General features: G+C 36.2%; 1 protein-coding gene across 8 annotated transcripts; it reads left to right on the plus strand.

Annotated features, from left to right (window-relative positions):
• The first annotated feature begins 223 nt into the window (after positions 1-223).
• On the plus strand, positions 224-5,392 carry LOC145128557 (AMSH-like ubiquitin thioesterase 1). Of its 8 annotated transcripts, none has more exons than XM_079063361.1 (12): positions 224-659; positions 794-895; positions 1,686-1,798; positions 2,219-2,324; positions 2,591-2,637; positions 2,979-3,517; positions 3,613-3,700; positions 4,082-4,237; positions 4,340-4,521; positions 4,637-4,715; positions 5,011-5,067; positions 5,184-5,392. In XM_079063361.1, the coding sequence occupies exons 2-6, from the start codon at positions 815-817 to the stop codon at positions 3,208-3,210; spliced, it is 579 nt and encodes a 192-aa protein (XP_078919487.1). In that variant the 5' UTR covers positions 224-659; positions 794-814; the 3' UTR covers positions 3,211-3,517; positions 3,613-3,700; positions 4,082-4,237; positions 4,340-4,521; positions 4,637-4,715; positions 5,011-5,067; positions 5,184-5,392. The 8 variants fall into 8 exon arrangements, with proteins under 8 accessions (XP_078919487.1, XP_078919486.1, XP_078919488.1 ...); XM_079063360.1 differs by having other exon boundaries at positions 4,637-4,707; positions 4,902-5,067; XM_079063362.1 differs by having other exon boundaries at positions 4,637-4,707.
• Positions 5,393-19,068: the final 13,676 nt, after the last annotated feature.

The raw sequence follows: 19,068 nt of genomic DNA on the forward strand, positions 1-19,068 counted from the left end.
CCCTAAAAAATAATGTCAGTTTTGCAAAATATGAAGGATAGAGGGCACCGCATTTGTGCGTGCCCTAAAATTAGTGTCAGAAAAGAAAAAAAAAAAAAGAAAAAGCGGAGGGCACCTTTCATAAAACGTGTGTCATCTAAGAGTGTCGCTTTATAATTTTTTAATGAAACACGCGTTTTAAGCGGGATTTCACCCGCCTATACTGGATCCCAAAAATTAAACCCCCCCGCCTCTTCCGATTAGCAAGAAAAAGCCCTAGGGCGTTGGTCTTCATAGCAGCATCGCACCACCACCCAACCTCCGATCTCGCACCGCCAACTGTCTCCGACCATCTTCTCCAACCATTTGGGAGAAGTTGTTTCCAAACGTTTCAACATTTCATTACGTTTGACCAGCTTCTAAACCAATTTTCCCTTCCATCTTACGAAGACATCCTATTTTTCTTCTTGAGCGATTCCCCCCTTCTCCTCTAATTACTTTCTCGGCTTCTCCCCTGACTTACAACAAGAAAACCCTAGTTCTTTCCTTTAACTCGTCTTTGCAAAATCAAGCGCATACAACCATCATCTATGAGAGTACGTCTGTCTTCTTCCTCTTACAATCGCTAAGCCCTAACACCGAAAATTGAAAGTCAATTGACCCTCCGTTCGAAGAAAAAGGTAAGAATTTTCCTTTATTTATTCCATTCTGTTACTTTGACCTCATATTCTTCTGTTCTTCATCTTTTTTCTTCCAAATTATCAACTCTAGCCCTATACTGTGTTTTCTTTAAATGGAGAACTATTCAATTTAGGGCTTGATTGCAATTTTCTCCATGAAGCCCTTCTTCAGTAGTCAGCTTTTTCATCTTTTTTCTGAAGGACCAATGCCCTTCTTTAGTGATTTCAGGATCCATGTAAGTATCAATGTTGAATTCATCTTTTTCCGATTGCTTTTCCATCTCAGAATGCAAATAGGTCTGGAATTTTACATCATCTGTGATTTTAAGGGATGAACTTTCTTTTAAAGACCTTGCAAATTCCTTCTCGCTTTTTGATTTTCCACTTAGAACTAATACAACAGGTCGTTGGGACTCCATGTTTGCTATAAAAAAGCACGATCCAGTTAGTATACACATATCATAAACATTGGATTCTACAATCTTAGATGATAGCTTTTCACTCCCCTTTGACATCCAGATCTTGGGTGGAGATGCATAAAATCCACATTTGGTCTGATGTCCATCTTCTCTGTTTCCGTTATTGTATTATGGGAATGGGTGTATTTATATTTATGGTATTATTTGTAAGTTCTAATAGAATTTAAATTAAAAAGTCCACGTTGGATACCATGTCAGCACCACATGAACATAGAGTGGACACTATTTGCCAACTATATGCCACATAGGATGCCTTCTCAGATGGGTTTACCTGTTCAAAAGCTTAAAGCGGAACAAAATATGAAGTTCAATGTTCGGTTTGTATAAGACTACAAGTACATGATGAGTGACCTAGCATGCAATATGGCAATAGTTTGTGGCTGTTATGTTATGTGACATAACCACTTTTTTAATAAGACGATCGATTATTGCCATATTGGTGTAAACATGTGAAAATCTGATGATTATTTTTAGATTTTAGAACGTATATCTTCCAAAGGTTATATAGCAATTTGATAGAAACAAACTTTACTTTTCTATGATAAAGCACCAGGCACCACATGTACAGGTTAATAATGCTAATGGGGGGTATGGCTATCAAGATACTCGGATGCAGTTGTATTCACCTGTTAATACTCTGGAAGAGCAAACTAGGCAATTGTAAGTGTTCTTTTCAATTTGTTATGTACTTCATATCCCCTCCCCCTCTCTTTTTTTCTCTATAATATAAGAAGAAAATAAAGTATTGATGTGGAGAATCCGTGTGAAGTATAGGATGCCAACTCAGCATGTCTACCGACAGAATGAATGGGATAAAAATTAATGACTAAATTGAAACTTCTAGGGATTTTTACTGTGTACAATTTGAAGATGGTTATTGCAATTCGTTGGTTCCTAATTATGTGGAGGACAAATAAATCCGATATTTTATACCCTTTGGCATGTATTTCACCAAAGGGATCCTTGTAAAAAGAGATCGTGTTACCTTTTGACATTATCAGGTCCTTAGTTAGAACTTAGAATTGATGGTGGTTGTTTTTATGACACAAACTAGTGATTTTGGTTTTCTTGCTGCTTTAGTTCTCTAAATATTCCTCGTGCAAGGGAAGAAACTCTCTCCAGACATTCTATTTTGAGCCCGAATGGACTTCGTGGACAACACCCAGCTCCTACCTTCAATGTTGCGGTAACTTCATTTTCTTTTTGGATTCGTCTAAATGCATAGCATTAGCATCTTACTTTCATTTTTTTCTTCCTATTATTGCATGAAAAATCTACTCAATCATAGCAGTAAATATCATGTCTTTGCATGACATTACTATAATTGGGTGCTACGATGTTATAATAGGAAAAGGAAAGTAACAAATAAATTTAGAAGTACGTTGTTATTTGTTCATGTAACCTTTTTTGATTCAGTAACATGGAGTGCTTATACTCTTATATGTATCTCAGGTTCGTTATCCAAGCAATATAGATTTGTCACCAGTGGAAATCCCAAGGTTGGTTTCCTTGTAAACTCCATTCCACTATTGCTATTGTAATCTCGGCCCAATATTATAGGGCTGAACACTAGAAATGGCAACATGATTTCATTTATTTGTGTATTACTTTCATTTCGTTCTATTACAACATTGTACATACTATTTTATTGGTTACTAAGGCTTTTTATTTCAAAAAGATAGGAAGAGATGTAAGTAGGATGCTATATAGTTAACAAATCAAGGAAAACACATTGTTATTTCTTGTATTTGCTCTAATGATCTATAACTAGAACTAATATGATTTTTGTTTTTCTTGATGTACTAATAATTTTTATTTTTTGTTATTTTGATGTTGCAAGGGAGAAGAAGCTTCATTTGTTGGAGAATGGTGCTTCAGTTGAAAAAATTAGCAGCAACTTAGAACATGAAAAACCAAGTGTAGAAGAATCAACTATTTTACCAACAAAAAACAGCAATCAGGCTCATGTTAATGAACTGGATTCCTTGATTTGTTTTGATGAAAAACCAGAAACCCCCCCCTATTCAGATGGAGATTATAAGACAGCCCTCCCCACCTCCTGTTTTAGCTGAAGTCCAAGATTTGATTCCTACAGCATCACCTCCAGTCACTGATGCAGGGCCTGCTTCCTTAAAATTAAATTCCACTGATGGTGTCGTTGTTTCTGAATCCCCCCTCGAGTTACACATTGTGAGATATTCCATCTTTTTACTTTTTTTTTTCACATGATTTTCAATTTATGCAGTCATGTTTCAACATTGGAAAAAGCGATTGCATGTGCATGGCTTTGAGACAATTCCTTATTTGGGTATCACGTCTCCCACTTAGATTGCAAAAATTTCTGGAACTTGGTTGTTGTTGTACCCATAAGCCGCGAAGGTATATGAATTTTATTTCCAATTACTCAATGACGACTTGTTGTGTTTCAAATTAGATCTCACTGTTATTACAGTATCACCCATTTGATGATACAGGTGACAAGGGAACGAGCATTGAGAAATTGGGTCTTTGATGAAACTGCTGGAAACATTCATAGGGAGTTTGGATCTGGCTATCCTGGAGGTGAAATAACTATTACTGCTTTTTATTATTAAAGTAATTCAACAGCCATGGAATGTGATCATACGAATTTTCCTACTGTATCTATGTGATATTGTGATTATTTCATGAATTTACCTGTCCAAGTGTAAAAAGTTTGGGGTTTTGCTTCATTTTGTGTTTTCTAAGTAGATTTTTACACTATTGTTGGATGAAAATACCCCTGCTGTTTGTTTCCTCTATTCTTTATTCTTAAGATGTTTTTGGACAAACAATTTATTGTGTTTTCTAAGCAGATTTCAAGAATGTAAAACAATTTAGGTAATCAGAACTTATGATCTTCATTTGTCTCCTATGTGCTTATATTTTTGTCTAGAACTTAAACTTTTTCATTGTCAACTTTAGGTAATCAGTGTGCGTCCATTTATGACATTCACCAATAGACTTGGTCAAGATATATATTTGAAGCTAGGCAGCGAAGATGAACCGAGAATGTTGCGAGCATCTGATGTATGAGTCTTCTTTGTTTACCGTGAGACTGACCAACCTAGCAAGCTACAGGTGATTAGGGGTCCTTCGTGTGTGTGTGTGTATTTCTTTCATTATACAATTTTTATCTATTTATTATAGTGATATTTTCCTTACATATTGTTTATCTAATAGATCCGTGATGAAGGCACAAAATGGTCATTTCCTGTTCAAATTGAGAAGGAAGACACCATATTTCTTGTTTTGAAGGAGGAAGATGGCACTCCAGAAATTTGAAGGACTGGAATTCGAGGTTATGAAGAGGGATCACGTTTCATTGTTGTACTCCGTCGTGGACCAAGATATGGCCCCATTAGGTACACACACATCATATAACTTTGTATATTTATCAAAATGAAGGATAATTCAAGAAGCCCACTTTTATTTATTTCCATGCTTCTGCCTTACTTGTGAAAAAATTGTGCTTGACAGGATTGAAAACAGAACAGTTGGAGAAGTTGTTAGAATTTGGCAGTCTGGTTTGAATAATTGTGTGCATAAAAGTAATGAGGTTCTACCATTCAGTATTTCCTTATTCTCCTTTGACATTTTTTTTCTTTATATCTTCAAACATATAGCTGTAAAAGAACTAACTTTAATAAGGAAATAAATTAATTGTTGAAGTTTTTGATTGATTAAGTGTCTTGATTGAAACCGGTTGTACATGTTTTGACAAGGAGTTGTTGTATCTATTCAGAGTAGGCTTAGAGCAATGGTTGCAAGAGATGAGTTCAGAAGAAGAAGAAGAAACAAGGCTGCAACTAACATGTTGACTCTTTGTTGACTTATTGTTGTTTTTTGTGCAGAAAGGTGCTTTATGTTCTGATACTAGTATTGGTCAAGGGGGTACTATTACATGGAAGGTGCTTCAATACACACTTGCTTGCTCCATTGTACACAAACTAAGGAAATAGGAAAACACACAACGGAAATTGGAAAGCGAATGAAAATGACAAGTGATTTTGTGTTGTGTTTACAGGGTTGATGAAAGCGAATAGCTCTCGAGTTAGAAGTGGAAAAGAAAGCTCAAGCCGAAAGAGATAAGATGCTGAAAATGCAAGTGTTGTATTCTTCATTTCAATTGTTATTATGAAACATAGAGTAGATTAGATGAATGCAAATTTATATATTGTAAGAATTAGAATTGTATGACATTAAAGTTTATTCAATGGATTGTATTTTTTTGTATATGGTATTTTATTTCTATTATGACACATTAAATGCAAATTTAATTTAAAAATTAATAAATATATAAATATATATTTTTTTAAATATTTAAATTTATGATACGCAAAAATGTGTGTCATCTTCATTTATGACATGGCCTTTCTTGACAGGGGCTTTCTTGATACGCATTGCGTGTCATTAACACGCGCGTCGTAAGGTTACAACACGCGAATGCGTGTCGTCTTCCTTTATGACAGGGCCTTCCTTGATACGCATTGCGTGTCGTAAACGCGCGTCGTAATTGCGCGTCGTAAATGAGCGTCGTAAATGCGCGTCGTCTCTCTTTATGACAGGGCCTTCCTTGACACGCATTTGCGCGTCGTCTGAGCCTTTTACGACGGGCAATGAGCGTCGTAAAAGGTTGTTTTTCTAGTAGTGAAATATATACGTATACAGACTTGCAAACAAAACAACTTGATAATTCGCCCATCTTAAGCTCTTGCGCCACTTCCTGTAATACAAATAAACTGAATGGGTCAGGCTTGGGAGCCTGGTGAGCATATAGGGTTTTCAACCCACAATAATTATATTTAATTTCAACAATCAACAATAAACCCGATTACCCATTCCCGTTATCCTCACCTTACGTTCCTAAAAATAACATCTATTATAAGGAACCTATTTCAGGATTTTCATCGGGACGGACATCACTGCAGAGGGGCTTCCTCAACAATAAGTGTCCTAAAGGCAACCATGTGGGGGATAGAGTACACCGGTGAACATGTCGTTCACAACACCTACAGGTAATGAGCCTGCTAGTGTTCCACAGGACAGTCTAGAATAGTCCGTGGTCGTCATCCATACTCTGCTGAATGACTAGAGTAACACCAATAACACCGAGGCCTCTCATCTGTTTATTTCACACCAATTATCTACCCATGTTCTACCCAACATATTAGTAGATAAAAATATACATTTTTATACATTGTTTAAAAACCTATATAGCATGCTTTAATCAATACATATTCCACATAACAGATGAGGCATACACACATAACACGTATTTCATAGAGAATATATCAGATCTATGAGATAGAAGAGAGTGAATATACATTCACACATATAACCACAAAATATTTACACGTAGCACGTATTTTATATTAAATACTTCATAATATTGCGTTGGAAAGAAAATAACTACGCACTCACTTGATCAGAAGATGATCCGACAGCACTACGACTTATAGAAGTAGTATACTTCGATAGATCTGGAAGATCTTCACCAAAATCGAACTCCTCGCGGGCAGAGCTTCGGCTCGGGAATAACGCTCTTTGGGATCCTCGGGGCTTCGGATCTTGCTTCGGGGCTCGGGAATGATACCGGGGCTTCGGGGTATAAACGGCACGCAAAACGAGGCAAAACTTAGAGAGAGGGAAGAGTTTGAACAAGAGAAAATGGTTGAATTCGAGTTCTATTTATAGGCTGAGGGTTTGGGATTACGCGGGGCGTAATCTCAAATTACGCAGGGCGTACTCGAGTTACGCGGGGCGTACTTTGACGTCACTGCGTGCGTCGACTGGTGGCACTCGAGTATTGGTCAGACAAGTTGCATCCGACTGAGTACGCTGGGCGTACTCAATTACGCGGGGCGTAATTGACTCGTCGAACTTCTAAATTGCGTAACTTTCGCATACGAGCTCCGTTTTCGACGTTCTTTATATCCACGCGAAGGTCAGACCATACTCTACAACTTTCATTTAGACTCCGTCGGCTAATTTTGACTTTTATTTTTATTATTTATTTTTAGAAGGTCGGGACAGAAAAACTTCGTTATAAATTCATAACTTCTTCGTCTGACGTCCGTTCTCGCCTAACTTTTCATCGTTTCGCTACTAACAACGAGATCTTCGATTCTCATTTAGATTGTTTCGGCTAAAAACCGCTCGATCTCAAATCGAGTATTCGGGCTGCATACTGCCACGTCGAAACTTCAGAAAATCATAACTTCCTCATACGAAGTCAGATTTGGGCGTTCCTTTTATGCACGCTCTCGGTTTAACGAAATCTACGACTTTCGTTTAGATCGCTAAGGCTAAATATCGCTCTATCTTAAATTCATATTTTACGTCACTCGGCGTCGTGCCGGTTCTGTCTCGAAACTTCGACAGGTCATAACTTCTTCGTTATAACTCGGATTTTGGCATTCCTTATATCTCCGAAATCCTTGTTTCAACCACTACAACTTTATGCAAAGATGTCGGGCTTATCTCACACTTTAATTTTGACGCTTATTTTATTCTTAATTCATTAAATTATAAAAATTAAGAAAATACACACATAAATCACATAATTCAAATAATTCACAAATAATACATTCTTATTATTTCAAGTTGAGTTACAAGGTTAACCTAGACTATTACATTGCTAAAAATGGCAAGCTCAGAAACACGGGCGTTACACGCTTCCTTGACTAGTGGAGGGTCGTTAGCCGAACGGGTAAGAAAGGACATTAATCCTTGTTAAAAGTATAATGATAATAATAAACGAACTAAACACTTTATAAATTCCTAATCTTAGTTACTTTAGGAAAAATGTGAATTTGAAGCTAGCCCATGAAATTGCACTTTGCAGTTTGCCAAGTCGTTAGTGGAGCGTGTGTGGTTAACCGGCACACTAACTTGGACTAGTAAGGGTGGCAAAGGGTAGATCGATGTTTGTCATAGATTAATGGAGCGTGTGTGGTTAACCGGCACATTGATTAGGTGATAAATGACATCAAGAGTACCAAGCTTTTTTGCATGGTTATTCACACCTTGTTTGTGATCCTCGGTATCCTAGTCACAAACTTGAAGGGCATAATCAAGGTTAAACATGCCATTGAAAAGTTCAATGAATCTCATAGAATCTAGGAGTTTCAATTCATTTAAAACTTAATATTCAATTTCGTTTTTCATGGTGGAAATTGGTAAATCGTCATTTACCTACCTTCAAATAGTTTATAATTGGATTACGGCATCCCTCTTCCGAATTGTAAAATATTGTGTTGGGTCCTATCCTTAAAATTTATTTGGGTGTTATATTAATGACATAAATCAACTAAACTTGAATTTCTCCCTTGTAGATGTCTAGTTCTGACAACTATGGTCTTCCCAAATCCTTTCTTTATATAGATGATATTTCACAAGACGATCAAGGTGAAAGATTAATCCCTTCTTTGTGCTGTAGTGGTACTTCACTTCCTCCACCTCCTCCCATAATTCTCCCTAACCCACATGTTCAAAGATTTGAAAAGTTCAAGGTCACTTGAGCCTGATTGGCTAGCAAACACCAAGATGGAAGGTCTGTGTGTGCACATGTCTTGGAGATGAAGTCACACATTGACAGGCTTAGAATGTTGGGTGTTGTTGTTTCAAGGAAGTTGGCAGTTGACTTGGTTCTTCAATCACTTCCTAAGTCATATAGCGGGTTCATTAAGGACTGCTATATGGGAGATCACCACATGACCCTTATTGAGCTAACATATTTCCTTGTTGTTGTTGAATCAACAATGATTTGGTACATTGGTAAAACAAATTTGATTGGAAGATCGACTTCCCAAACTTCCATGGACACTGAGAATGGAAACATTGGAAGTCCAGAGAAGCTTTCTCTTCCCAATGGAAATGGATCGGCCATGGTCAAGTCATTTAACCAAATGGTAAAGCGAAAGGCTAAGTATGAGATTGTCCCATGTACCATTCCAAGAGAGTCTGTTTGCTTCTATTGCCAAGAAAAGGGGGCATTGGTTGCGAAGTTGTCGTATCTACCTGAAGGACCACAAGGATGGTAAAGTCAAAATGTTTGACTTTACTTCAGGTAAGTCCACTATCTAACTCTATTAAGTTCCTACTTGAAGATTCTTAATACATGATGTGATGTGACATCCCCATTTTCGCGGCCAGAAAAGACCGATTTTGTTTATGCTCTATAAAAATCAGAGTACCTCTTTTAATAAAAATGTTGCGGAATTTGTTCCCAGTAAAACATGATAAATACGTTATCAAAGCATTTCCAAAGAAACGTATTTTTATTCATTTTAAAACATTTGGGATGTCATCGTCAATACAGAATCATAAGCATAAGCAGAACTTACATTCATTATCACTAGTGATTTATATCTCCTTAATCTCTTAGTGGAATGTGACTTCATATCAACACCTGTGATATAAATCAACTGAGTGGGTCAGGTTGGGAAACCTAGTGAGTACATAGGGTTTTCAAACCACAATAATATAATTATTATGTTAAACATCAAGCAATCAACCCAATTACCCATCTCCCTTATCTTCTTTACTCTTAAGGATCTACCATAAGATTCAGCTATTCCTCGTTCGTTCATTCCTATGGAGTGTCCTAAGGAATCGGCACTAAGTCTGCATAGTCGCTAGGGTTTATATTGTTTATTGACAGTATTGTTTTCGAAAGTCCACTCGCAATACATGTCAATGGGTTTTAGAGTACACCGGGTGAACACATCGTTCACAACACCTACAGGTTGCGAGTCTGCTAGTGTTCCACTAGACTGTCTAGAATAGTCTGTGGTTGTCATCCATACTCTGTTAGATGACGGGGCCATCGATTGGGTCATCGTTTGGCTACTCGTTTGGCTCATCGTTTTGGTCATTGATTTTGGCTCACTGCTTTGGCTCATCGTTTTGTCTCATCGCTTTGGCTCATTACTTAGGTCATCGCTTCGCACCATATTTTATCACTCATATATCCTCGCTCGTCATTCATCTCATCTTTCATTGCTCATCATTTATCTTATCTTTCAGCGCTCATCATTTATCTCACATCTAATCTACCCATGCTTTACCCAACACATTTTGTAGATATAAAATACATATACGGTTTAGATCATTTAAGAACATGTATAAAACGTTTCATCTAGCATAGACAGCAAGTATTCAGACAGTATATACATATAGCATGTAATTTATATAAAATACATCATATCTATGTATAAGATGAAAATAAATATGCACTCACTTGGTAAGGTGGTGATTCCGAAATCAGATAGCGCTTCGTTACTCTTAAAACAATTTCCTTCGACAAATCCTAATATCAATACCGCTAGGGTTTAGTCTAACGTTAACCGCGTCTAATTAATAGTCTAGCTATTATTACTATTATATAAGCATTAAAAAACACTCTTATATAACTCATAATAATAGCCCAAATAATTATTTTAAGGTCCTAATAATGTTATTATAATTAATTAGAAGCTATATTAAAAATAGCGTAGGCGTAGCTCACTTACAGCGGGTTTTTAAAAAAAATCGGGCTTTGCTGGAGCAGCGTTTCCGAGCCGAAAGCTTTTCTTCTCAGAGATGTCGGGCGCTTCGGGGCTTCCTTCTCGTGCTAGGGAGGTTCCCTAGACTTGGGAGGGGTTTAAGGAGGCTAGAGAGAAGTTAGAGAGAGAGAGAGAGTAAAGAGAAGAAAGAATGGGAAATGTGTGAAGAAAATGAGGGTGGGAGAGGTTCTATTTATAGGGTGAAATATGGCTGAACTTGGTGCCACATGTCACCATCTGGTGGCAAGACTTGGGGAGAAAGCAATGACCAAGATTGTGTCACGTCACCCATTTTCGCACAGCACACTTCCGACTTCTAAAATCCGTAACTTTTACATAGAGCTCCGTTTTTACGTTCTTTATATCCACGCGTAGGTAAAAATAAGATCTACAACTATCACTTTGACTCCGGCGGCTAATTCTCGATCGATCTTAAATTTAACAGTAGGAGGATATTAGACTGTTAAATGTCCGCGTAAAATTCATAACTTCTACATACGGACTCTATTTTCATCTGTCTTTTTACCGTTGAGTTACTATTAATGAGATCTTCAATTCTCATTTAAGTCGCGTAGGCCAAAAACCACTCGATCTAAAATTCGAGTTTCGGGCTGTGCACTGCTAGGCCAAATCTTAGAAAATTCATAACTTCCTCAGACGAAGTCAGATTTGGGCGTTCTTTTTTTGTATGTTCTCGTTTTAACGTATATAAAACCTTTGTTTAGATCACTAAGGCTAAAAAGTACTTTACCAAAAATTCACTATTTACGTCTCCCGGTGCCGTGCCGGTTTTGTCGTAAAACTTCGACGGGCCATAACTTCTTCGTTATAACTCGGATTTCAGCGTTCTTTATATGTACGGAACCCTTGAGACATATTCTAAAACTTAGTTAATATTAATCCTTCTAAATAATATTCCATTAAAAACTCATTTTTGACGCTCATTGTCTCTAAAACGACTAGCCCGTATCTGCGTGCGTAACATGTGATGATATTACATTTTGATGTTTTGTAGAATCAAAGGAAGCTTAAAAGGAAGAGTATGTTGAGTCTAATAGCGAAGAGATGGATTTCGATTGCATGGTTCGATGATCAGATTTTTGAGTTGTTGCTTAAGAGTTATGATAAATTGCTTAGAAATATTTTGGAACATAGTTTTCATTTGTAATTGCATTGTAAGGAAAAGTTTTTTCTATATTTTATAAATAAATAAAATTTTTGATTTTATCTTGTTTTATATTTATGCTTGTAATGACATTTGTGAAAATTAATGTTTGTATATTTCTATTGTTAGCAATATTGGAAAATGGATTTGATTCTTTCGTTTGTGGTAGTGTCATAATTTACCAAATAAGGAAAGATTCTCATCGCCCAAGTTTCAATTGGATAGAAACTTGGAACCATGCAACTTGTGCTGTGTGATGAATGAGAACCTTCGTCTTTGGGAAATTTAGGACTGATTCTTTGTTCACATGTATATCTGAGTCAAGTGAAGGACTAGGGGATCGGGTATACTTGGTTGTACGTTGGTCAGGTCCACCACAAAGAACAATAAGACTATTCGTTATGATTTACTAAAAGTTTAGTAAACATGGTTGTACTTACAAGATTAAGTGTAATTTTGAATCATTGGAAAAGTTTCAATGTGTGGCAGAACGAATAAGAAGAATCAATCAGGCAGAAAGATAAAAGTTTCTGCAAATTGAAAAAAGTACTTTAGCATCATGTTTTATGATCATCTTAATGATTATGAAAACCACATGACAATTGATCCTCTAAGGACATCTTAGTGCATTTGTATGGCTAAGAAGAGGAATCGTGAATTGTTGAAATGGTTAAATCAAAAAGGTGAGTCATACTTCGTTCCAAAGTCAAGTCTTTGAGTCATTCTCCAAGATTGTGACTTGAGTGACACATCTTAAATATGTTTAGACCACATCATGAAATGTGGAGTAAGAAATGGTTCTTGCTCATGCACATTTGAAATTGGTGGTTGTGATGTTTTGGATAAAACAAAGACCAATTAAGACCAATTATATGAAGTGTTATTCTTGATAAGAATCCGCACTAACTCTTGAATATTTGTTTGTCAAGGACAAGAGAATCTTATACGTCAAGAGGTTAGTGAGAGTCTTAAAGATCTTGAAAAGTTTCAAGAACTAATCAAGAGTAAACCTATTGTTAATCACTAGCGCACGACTTGAGGTTTGTAACCTATCATGTTGACATATTCTTGTTTCTTAGACCATTCCAAATGACAAGAAATTAAGATTGAACAAGTTCAGTCCATATGAGTTTGGATTTGTCACTAACCGTGTATTGTGATTATGGTTATGACATTTTCACATGGATAGGAACACATACACCATAAAATATAAGTGTCATAAGGTTTCTCTCTAATTCATGGAAATGATTGTGGGAGCACAATTATTACGTTAAGTGTTGCGAGTTAGCAATGTTAATTATAGAAAAACAAAAGTTTCAATTCGCAAAGTTGCAGAGTTTGAAAAGGTGTTTTGCTATAATTAAGGGAGAGGAACTCATACTTCAATTCAAATCTAAAAGCTTAGATTTTGAGATTTTAATCAAATTTAGTCAAGGATATATATATATATATATATATATATATATATATATATATATGAATGTTATGTTGGAATGGTTTAACATAAGGAAATTCTATATATGGAAATATTATAGCAAAAAGACTGGTCAAGTATCATGTCTTTATGTAAGACATTATGAATCGTGTCCCATATGCTTTGGATATAAGATCGATTGCATATGTTATAATATTCATGTGTTCTAATTTTCCAAATGCCTAAGTCATTAAGACGGATAAAGGATTAGAACCTGATATGACTAAAGTGGTTAAACAACTGTTAAGGACAATCCAAGGTTTGCTAAGGATTGGTCACTTGTAGGCAGTTGGAAGTATAGTAATGGATAGACCATATTGACATTATTATAAATAGACAAGATTCTATTAATAATGAGTTGTGATATTGCAAATATGGAAATGTTTCCATAATGGGAGTTGGATATTAAGAATCTATGTGTAGGTTAGAAACTTTTATGCAAGAAGGATGTTTAAAGGAATGTACTTTGAATTTGAGACTTCGCTTCCATGGAATTGTTTTGTTATCAATATCCAGTGGAAAGTTTTGTAATTTCATTGTCCAAGTCTCTATGACTTTGGTGCATTGACATTACAAAAGGATCATTTCATAAAGGCTAGAACCTAACACATTCTAATAGTGACAAGAAGTTGGTATTCTTACACTGGGGATAAAGATTTGGAATCGTGAAATGAGCATCACTGAAATGTTGTCAATTGATCTATTTCACAAAGAGATGACCATAGACAAACGTAGTGTGCATGCTTGGAGCATGGCATAGCTGTTGTTTTAATTCAAGTATTAAGTTGATTAATCTAAACATTATACAATGAATAACGTGCAATCAATATGGTGATTAAATAAAAGGTGTTTTATTTATATTCATAAGTTCTGAGACCATATTGGATTCGATTATTCTTGTGTTTCACTTTGCATGTTTTGACTTCCAAAATAATAATACTATTCAAACTATCCACAGTCGATCATACTTTGGAAGTAGGTATTGAGGCAAGATTGTCATGAATCTGACTGTAGATTGTCTAGGTGTTTTAGACATAGCACAAGTTTGCTGCAGTATCCATGAGTACTCCTGGAATAAGATTCGAGTATTAGATTAAACCTACGCTCATTTGAATCACTTCATAGATTTTAACACGACTGATTGTGAGACGATAATATATTATATTCTTAAAACAGAGACGTGTGAGTTGTAGCTTACAAATCGGTTGCGCATTGATGACGCATAAATGCACCAATAACTAGGTGTTATAAAACGCATTGTTGTGTGTGATTTGATGAGTAAATATAGCAAGCATATGAGTCGAAGTTTATCCATTCCTTTTAACCTTAGAGGGATAAAAGCGATATATGGGCCCCTCAATGATTTAGTGATGACACCCTAAGCGCTTGGCCAAGCCTGGACTGATTTGATTTGTGTAATTAGTTAGTTGTCATAAATCGGAATTCGGGAAACAACATATGGACAGAGAGAATGATTATAATCTGTGTCTCAGTCCATAGGATATCTAGAATGGAGGAATATATGATCCCTTATCGAATGGACACATCATTGACTAGGTTAGAGTTTAATGGTTTTTAAGAGCTACGATTGCCAGTCGGGATTTTGGAGTCGTACTTGCAATAATAGTTATTAGACATATCCAAGTGGGAGACTGTTGGATTAGGTGTCTATGCCCATGACTATAATTGGTATGTTGTTGACCCGAGAGTAGCATGGTCCATTTCGGGTTGCATATCACCAGGACAATTTGATAGGATGGATATTTGAGTAAGAGGTTATTTATGATTTATTAATATATTACAAGTATAATATATTAATTGTGAAATCATATTATTTAATTAGTATTGATCAAGAATTAATTTGGAATTAATTTAGTGATTAAAAGAGACTAATTAAATTAACGGGGACTGATTATGTAAATTAGTGATATATATTGTTTGGGCTATTGATCCATGATGGGCTAAGTTTATGTAAGTATCCATGAAGAGTTAGCCCACATGAGACATGGATCATAAGCCTATGTGTATGGATTAGGGTTTACACATGACCCTTGGAATCCTACACTATATATATATATATATATATATATATATATATATATATATATATATATATATATATATATATATTACCCCTTAGCCAAAATCAGTAGACCTAAGTCTTCTAGGAAGAACTATAACCGATTTTGTGTGCTCCATATTCTCTGTCAAGTCCTCCTTTGTTCATGGTGTGTTATGAACCGTTTGAGGCATCACACTTGGGGTGCTAAGTTCTTAAAGGCCAACATTCAATAAGCTACAACCAGAGGTAATCTTCTAAACTATTTTTATGATTCAAGTATCAAATTGTATGCTAGTTGTAGGCTTCATGCTTTGGATATTTTATTGCATGTATACCTAGAGAAAACTTAGAAAAGCATTAGGGTTGTATGTGCACCATAGGAATGTTGTAGTATACAAAACCCAACACCAACAACTGCTCTTTTATCTATATCTTTCAAAGATCCAATGCCTCCACGTCCTTTCTCTCCCCTTTGTGACACTTGCTTCGCAAGTAGAGAATTAGTTGGTAAGAGAAGAACCAACTCAAGGATGGGAGAAAGCTCTGCTTTAAGATTAGCCGCGATAGACGAAATCAACTGAGAAATTGATTCTTAGGAAATAGAAGATTGATTTGAAAGAGTAGCCTTCAAAATGGATTCCTTGATACTACTTAAGAATTCCTCCAACTTTTAAAAAACTTTGGAATCCTTTTTTGTCTTCTAATCAAGCTTAGTCGAATAAGCACTATTGTATTCAACTAGCTTCGCAATAGCATCGGCAACAACATCAACTTTTCCATGAAGATCATAATAACTTTTCTCTATCTTCTCAACCTCTTTGGCCATCTCCGTTTTAAGTACATCCATCATGAGATCAACAGACTCTTTCATAGTTTGCACTTGCATAACAAAAATGTCATAACGCTCCTTAGCAATGTCAGAAAGCTTTTTAATCTTGTACTTAAAAGAATTGGCATGGACTTCTAGTCTTTGAACTTGTTGCTTCTCAATATTTTCCACCAAACTTCTAAGACGTTTCTCTTGAGACTTTAACATGTACTCCATTTCCACCCCATAAACGAAATTAGTATCTTCTTTGAATCTATAAAAGAGAATTGAGTTTGTTGTTGAGGATCATGAAGTGTTTACCTGACATTAGCATGTTATCAGGAGCATTATCTTCCTCTGGATCGAATTACAAGTCAATAAAGGAAACCATGATATCATCGTCATTTGGGTCATCGTCTTGAACTATTCTCTCGGCTTCTGTAGATTGCGAAGAAAAGAGAGTAGTAGCTTGTTCTTGCATTATGGTGGAATATGTTGGTGATATTGTGGAAACGGAAAGTGAAGATGGGATAGGACAAGATAATGGTGGTAACGAAGTTGATGTGTCAAGAATTGAGGATTCGATGGTGGATGAAAGTATGAGTGATGTAAGAATGGAAGATGTTTCAAGAGTAGAAGTACCAAAGGCTTCATTGTTCAAAACCCCTTTACCCATGTTGACATTTATGTCCATATTAGATACATGCACATTAATGCCTGAGGTTCGAACCTCTTCCGTATTGGACTCAGTTTGCAAAACCTCGGGTGGTATGACCGTGGTCTTCTCAAGGATGGATGTAGATGGAGAATCACTAGAATTGGTGTTTGTATCCATATTAGATACATTTACATTTGCACCAGGATTTCTAATCTCCTTGAAAATCAACTGAACTAGAGAATCCTTCGAGGTAAGCCAAATTCAGAGTCTTCAATGCGAATATCAGACCTTTCCTGTCACTTCCATGATCTGTTTCTACAATGACTTTGTCAAGTGGGTCTTCAAGTTGCATCTTCTTCTTCTTAATCTTTTTAACTAATTTCTGTGCTTGACGTTTCTTTGAAGCAGGTGAAACAGGAACATGAATTTCTTGAATTAACATGCCTCGTATGTTAAGTCGCGGTTTACGAATCTTGTTGATACCTTTTTGGGAAGTCTGAGTATGCAAAGACTCATGCTAAGGTTGTGTTGTGGTATCAACTTCAAGCTCTGTAACAGATGGCCTGATAGGAGAAAGATGAGGTCTTTTTGTTGGTTTCTTGGTTCTCTTTAGGATTCCAGTCTTTGAAGGAAGAACTTCCTTAGAGACTTCCTCCTCCACATGTTCAGTAATGGGTTTTGGATTCACATTCTGCTTCTTTTTCTTTTTTGCTTTAACACACTTCGATAGACCCTCAGCCCCCTTTGGCAATAGAACTCCAATCGAAACATTTGGATTAACGGATGCCAAATACTTAACCAGAATTAGGTTTGCAGGATCAATTCGTCGTAACATCGCATCAGGAATGCGAACAACACTGGGAAAAAGGACTGGATAATCAACAACCATTTTTGGAGCCTGAGTCGAGAATTCAGCCTTTTCATCTTCTGTGGGAACCAAAATCCCTTCTTGTTCATAAACCTCCTTGAGGATTAAACACCAGTAGTGTGCACAAGAAACACCATTTGACACATTTGTGTGTGTAATAGTTGTACCAAACTCCTCCCAAAGTTAAGTAACATAATCAACATTCAAATCATAATAGAGACCAACAATCATCTCATAAACCTCCAATTTTGCCTTATCTAACCCTGAACTATGACCAGTCAAGCATCTTAGTATAATGCCAAAGAGAAAATTTCACACACAGGGAATACTTGGCTTGCGAAATAAACTAATCCCAGTAAGAACAGGTTGGTGACCCATCTCATTAAACATATAAAGAACATGTTCCTTCGTAACCTCATAAAAAGTACCTGAGTAAGATGGCTTCATAATCTGTGCGAACTGTTTCTTGGTGAGATTTCGCAACTTGTTGTCCGTTAGTTGGAAAGTAACAACCTTAGTTGTTTTGTTGAATACTATCGTTGAACCAACAAGAGATAACCAGGTCATTGGAACACCAAACGATGATAATAAGACAAGTGAAAGAACAGAGTGATTTAGGGATAAAATCAGCATCTGTAACTGCTCATGTGTGACAACCCGAAATTTCCATTATGAACAAACCATATCAATCCAATAGAAGTTAGAACAGTTACAGTGAAATTCCAGACTTCGAGTATAAGTTTGGCAGTTTTTCAGGATTTACACTTAAGGAGATATCAGGAGAGTGGATGCACTAGGGTTTTGTGCAACACTGTTATTCCAAAACTCTAGGATAGTAGAGTTTATTCCGGGAATAAAAATATTTTCTGCCAAAAATATCTCAGGACTATAAATAGAATTCTGAACCAAATTCATTCATAATTCGCATTTCCAACTAGAGAAAAGCCATTTTCTCTCTCACGGATCTTCGGGTTTTTATCCCAAATCATGAGTACACTTCTCTAGTTGTCTTATAATGCTCATTATGTGCTTAATAACTTAGATTACATATCAAATCTGTGAGATTCGGGAGTTTACCGCCCAAGAACGTTCTTGGAGAGTAAACTCCAAAATGAGGCTTAAAAGCTACCTAGTCTTTTTCCCATGATAAGTAACGAACTTAGGCTTATTTATAAATGTATTTAGGACTAGAAAACAATCCAAAACCCCAAGATTGGGAGTTTACCGCCCAAGAACACTTGGAGAGTAAACTCCATTTTAAGGGCCAAAAGTGTCCCAATGCTCCTCAAAGCCTCGGATCTCAAACTAGAAGCCTACATTACATGTTTA

This window comes from Lactuca virosa, chromosome 8, assembly GCF_052849685.1.
Source record: "Lactuca virosa cultivar CGN04683 chromosome 8, Lactuca_virosa_CGN04683_v6, whole genome shotgun sequence".
In the NCBI taxonomy this organism is placed as follows: Eukaryota; Viridiplantae; Streptophyta; class Magnoliopsida; order Asterales; family Asteraceae; genus Lactuca; species Lactuca virosa.